This window comes from Quercus lobata, chromosome 2, assembly GCF_001633185.2.
Source record: "Quercus lobata isolate SW786 chromosome 2, ValleyOak3.0 Primary Assembly, whole genome shotgun sequence".
In the NCBI taxonomy this organism is placed as follows: domain Eukaryota; kingdom Viridiplantae; phylum Streptophyta; class Magnoliopsida; order Fagales; family Fagaceae; genus Quercus; species Quercus lobata.
Genome location: NC_044905.1, coordinates 143506 through 147041, shown reverse-complemented (window position 1 = coordinate 147041; position 3536 = coordinate 143506). Strand labels below are relative to the sequence as shown.

The 3536-nt window shown below is 37.1% G+C and overlaps 1 protein-coding gene across 1 annotated transcript; it reads right to left on the bottom strand.

Annotated features, from left to right (window-relative positions):
* Window positions 1-265: 265 nt before the first annotated feature.
* Window positions 266-3536, bottom strand: LOC115968190 (40S ribosomal protein S3-2). The gene is made up of 6 exons (XM_031087504.1): window positions 3395-3536; window positions 3135-3282; window positions 2656-2827; window positions 1049-1103; window positions 833-964; window positions 266-654 (listed from the first exon to the last, which is right to left on the bottom strand). The coding sequence occupies exons 1-6, from the start codon at window positions 3422-3424 to the stop codon at window positions 493-495; spliced, it is 699 nt and encodes a 232-aa protein (XP_030943364.1). The 5' UTR covers window positions 3425-3536; the 3' UTR covers window positions 266-492.

The following is a 3536-nucleotide window of genomic DNA, read 5'->3' as shown; positions in this document are numbered from 1 at the left end:
GCATGGCTTGATTGGTGCTTGACCGAGTTTGATCGATGCTTGACCGAGCTAGGGAGAGTTGATCTACGTTTAGAAATGAGTATAGAGATGGGTAGAGAGATGGGTATAGAGAGAGAGCAACAAATCAGAAAAATGGGTAGAGAGAGATAGAGCACGCGTATATAAAAGGGGTAGTTGAGAGAAATATTGAAAAAATTGAGTATTTAAAAGAGATGATAAAATAGATAAATTGATGTGGGAGTTTTGTAAAAATGGATGTGTAAAATAGAAAAAGTAGGTTTTTAGTGTAAAAATGGATGTGTAAAATACACTAACTGATGTGATTGCTCTTACCACGAAAACAAAATTGAAGTCAGCAGAACTAAAATCTGAAAACCCTGACAAGAAAGCTTCTTCAAAGTATCTAGTATCCTCAAGCCCGGAAATAGAATAAAACAAAAAGCTATGATAAGGGAAAACATGAAAGTTGTGCAGAAACATCCATTTCTGGTTTTATGCTACTGTAAGTTCTGAGGGTGTCGACACAATTGCAGGAGTGTACTCCTCTTCCTTGGGAGTGTGGATGGTGACTAGATCAGGCAATGGTGTAGTTGGCCCCATCTTTCCCTTAGGATCCCAGTCAAGCATGATCTTGACCTTAATACCAAGTACACCCTATAATCATTAAAAAGGGAGGAAAAGATAACATATCAGTAATATAAATTATTATTAACCTTATAAAAAACATAGCCTGACCCAAGAAAATAAACAAACCAAATTATGGAAAATCTTCAGCAGCAGCTATCAAATCAAGCACCATAATTAAAATATAGAAGCTAGCAATGAGTCTGACCTGTCTAAGAAGAACGTGTCTCACAGCTGAGTCAATGTACTCTTTGACAGGTTGACCAGAGGATATCATGTAACCATCCTTGAACTTCATTGACTTGGCACGCTGCGCTCGGAGCTTTCCACTCACTATGACCTGAGTGAAGATTTAAGTAAATTAAAATTAATTCCAAAAAGAAACACACCCACACTTAAGGGAAAAAAAAAAATCCTGACATACCTCACATCCCTTCGCCCCATTCTCCATGACAAATCTCAAGACACCGTAGCAAGCCCTAAAATATGAGAAATCCACACCCAAAATACATCAGGAACAAATAATGCTTCAAAAGAAAGGCCAATAACCAGATTTTTTAACCAGTATGAACAGAAAATTGGGGTGAGGCCCAAGTACACAAGCCTCACAGGGAGTATACTACGAACACTCCAAAGGAAAAAAAAAAAAAAAATTAACAGAGATACAAGCAGTACAGAACAGTTAAACGAACAGAATCAATAAAGAAGGAAGACAAATGAGCTTGTTGTCACTCGAATAGTATTGCCACAGGCTACAACCTAAGTTGAATTATCAAACATTCATAGATAATCGTCTTCAATTACTTTCACATGGTGTTCCAACTTCCAAAAGGGATGATGATAATAGAACATTCAACAAAAGACCTTGACAATCCATCAGACAATTGCCTATCCATCATAAACTACGGAAAAATTTGCAATGACCACCCACAACATCACAATTTAACTACACTTCAATAAAGGTAACCACGCAAATAACATTAGGAAAAAAAGATGTGGAATGTGGGAGGGTTTTCCAAACTCCAAGCACCTTGTTAATAGCACAAGAAGCCTGACTAACTCCAAGATCTTTAATGTGAGCATTGATATGGAACCCCTAGGCTCATGTGGCAAGGCAAAGAGGGAAAACAATGCTAGTAAGGGCCTGGATTGTGAGACACGCAACATACACATAACAGAAGAACCAAAAGAATTTCACAGGTACTTAATATAAATTACAGAAAAGATTAGAAGAATAGGGGGGACATTATACAGGTGAACAGTATCTGTGTAACTACGATATGCATACAAAGGTCTTTTTTTGTTTTTAATTTAGTCATTGTGTACGTAAATCAACTTTGAGCAATTTCAATGTTTAACTCCATCTTAATGAAAAACTCCAATACTAAGATTTCAGTATAGCTAACTGGGAAGAATGGCAACAATGCAGTACAAATTACAAAATAAGGAAACCTAAAAATATATTGAAAATAGAAAGAGACAAGATGAAAATAATATTTATTTTAGGTGAGAAAATTGAGATTTACAGTTTCAAAAAATCACACTACCATATAAGATTAAATGCTACAATCTACAAATATATGCAACGATTGTTAAAGGAAAGACACATCTAAGTATTCCTTCCCACCTTAAAGAATGAAGGTACAATCTTCAAAATATTTTCCATCCAACCTGTCCAAGGGAATATGAAATCCATGCCTTGGCTTAAACAGAAAGATGGAACCATAAAATATAGTCATCCTCAGACACAAGGCAGGTATTCATAAGTAACCTACTTGCTGTAAAGATGACCCGAATAAGTAAGATTACTGAGGCATAAGAAAAGAACAACCGCATTATCAAACAAGCTAAATGCACAAGAAAGCATATTCAATTAACAAGAAGCTAATAAAAATAGCTATTATATCAAATGCATGAAGATGAAAAAAAGACACATTAAACACCCACAAAAATAACTCCATAATTTTTATTTATTTTTTTTTTCTAAAAAAAAAGCTCATTAGAAAGACAATGACAATGATTTTAATGTACCTTCGGACAGCAAGGCCACCAAGAAGCTTGTAGCGGAGAGACTCAGCCTGAGCAATGGCACAGAGACCCCTGTTGTTAACCTTCTCAGCATAGAGCTCCACACTGTTCTCTGGGAACTTGAACCGTTTCTGAACAACAGAAGTCAGCTCCCTAATTCTTCTTCCCTTTTCACCTGATAAACCAACCAACCAAACCATTGTGTTGAATTTGAGTTCCATAGATGAAAGGGCCACGTAATTGTACCTTGGAATATAATATAATCAAATAGGCATAATTTTTGATAATCCAAATAGGCATAATTAAGACACTAAGTTGGTTGCTTTTCCCTAAATCTTCTATTAGCCGATACCTAACATATATATGCATGAAAAACTATAAGATCGATGCCCAATTGACTATGAGATAGTCCTAAAATATTTAAACTTTCAACGAATTATCCCAGCAAGCAAGCAAGAAAGAGAGTGTATTATAGATGATACCAAGAACATTCTGAGTACGAGTGGCCCTGATAATGATCTCAGTGCGCATCGGAGTGACCCTAACTTCGACGCCAGAGTAGCCATCCTCAGCAAGCTCTCTGGTCAGAACCTCATTAAGCTCCGCGAAGAACACCCCATCGGCGACGAACTGTAACACACACAAAGAGATACTAATAATTAGTAGAGTTGATTGATGACGATCTGGATATTCTATCCGATTTTGAGAGTAGAAGAGAGGAGAGGAGAGGAGACGCATTGACCTTTCGCTTCTTGCTCATCTGGGTTGCCATGATTCGATTCAGAAATGAAAAAACCAACACTGGGTCGCTGCTGAGGAGGAGGACGCGTCTAGTAGTTCACGGAACCCTAGCTGCTGCTGCTGCTTTTGCAAGACAACACAAC

Bases quoted from the DNA above. Each gene is read 5' to 3' on its own strand.
- LOC115968190 (XM_031087504.1), bottom strand. From the start codon at position 3,424: ATGGCAACCCAGATGAGCAAGAAGCGAAAG. The intron at 3,283-3,394 runs GTCAATGCGTCT...TGTGTGTTACAG, and splicing joins AGATGAGCAAGAAGCGAAAG to TTCGTCGCCGATGGGGTGTT. The intron at 655-832 runs GTCAGACTCATT...TAATGATTATAG, and splicing joins GACACGTTCTTCTTAGACAG to GGTGTACTTGGTATTAAGGT.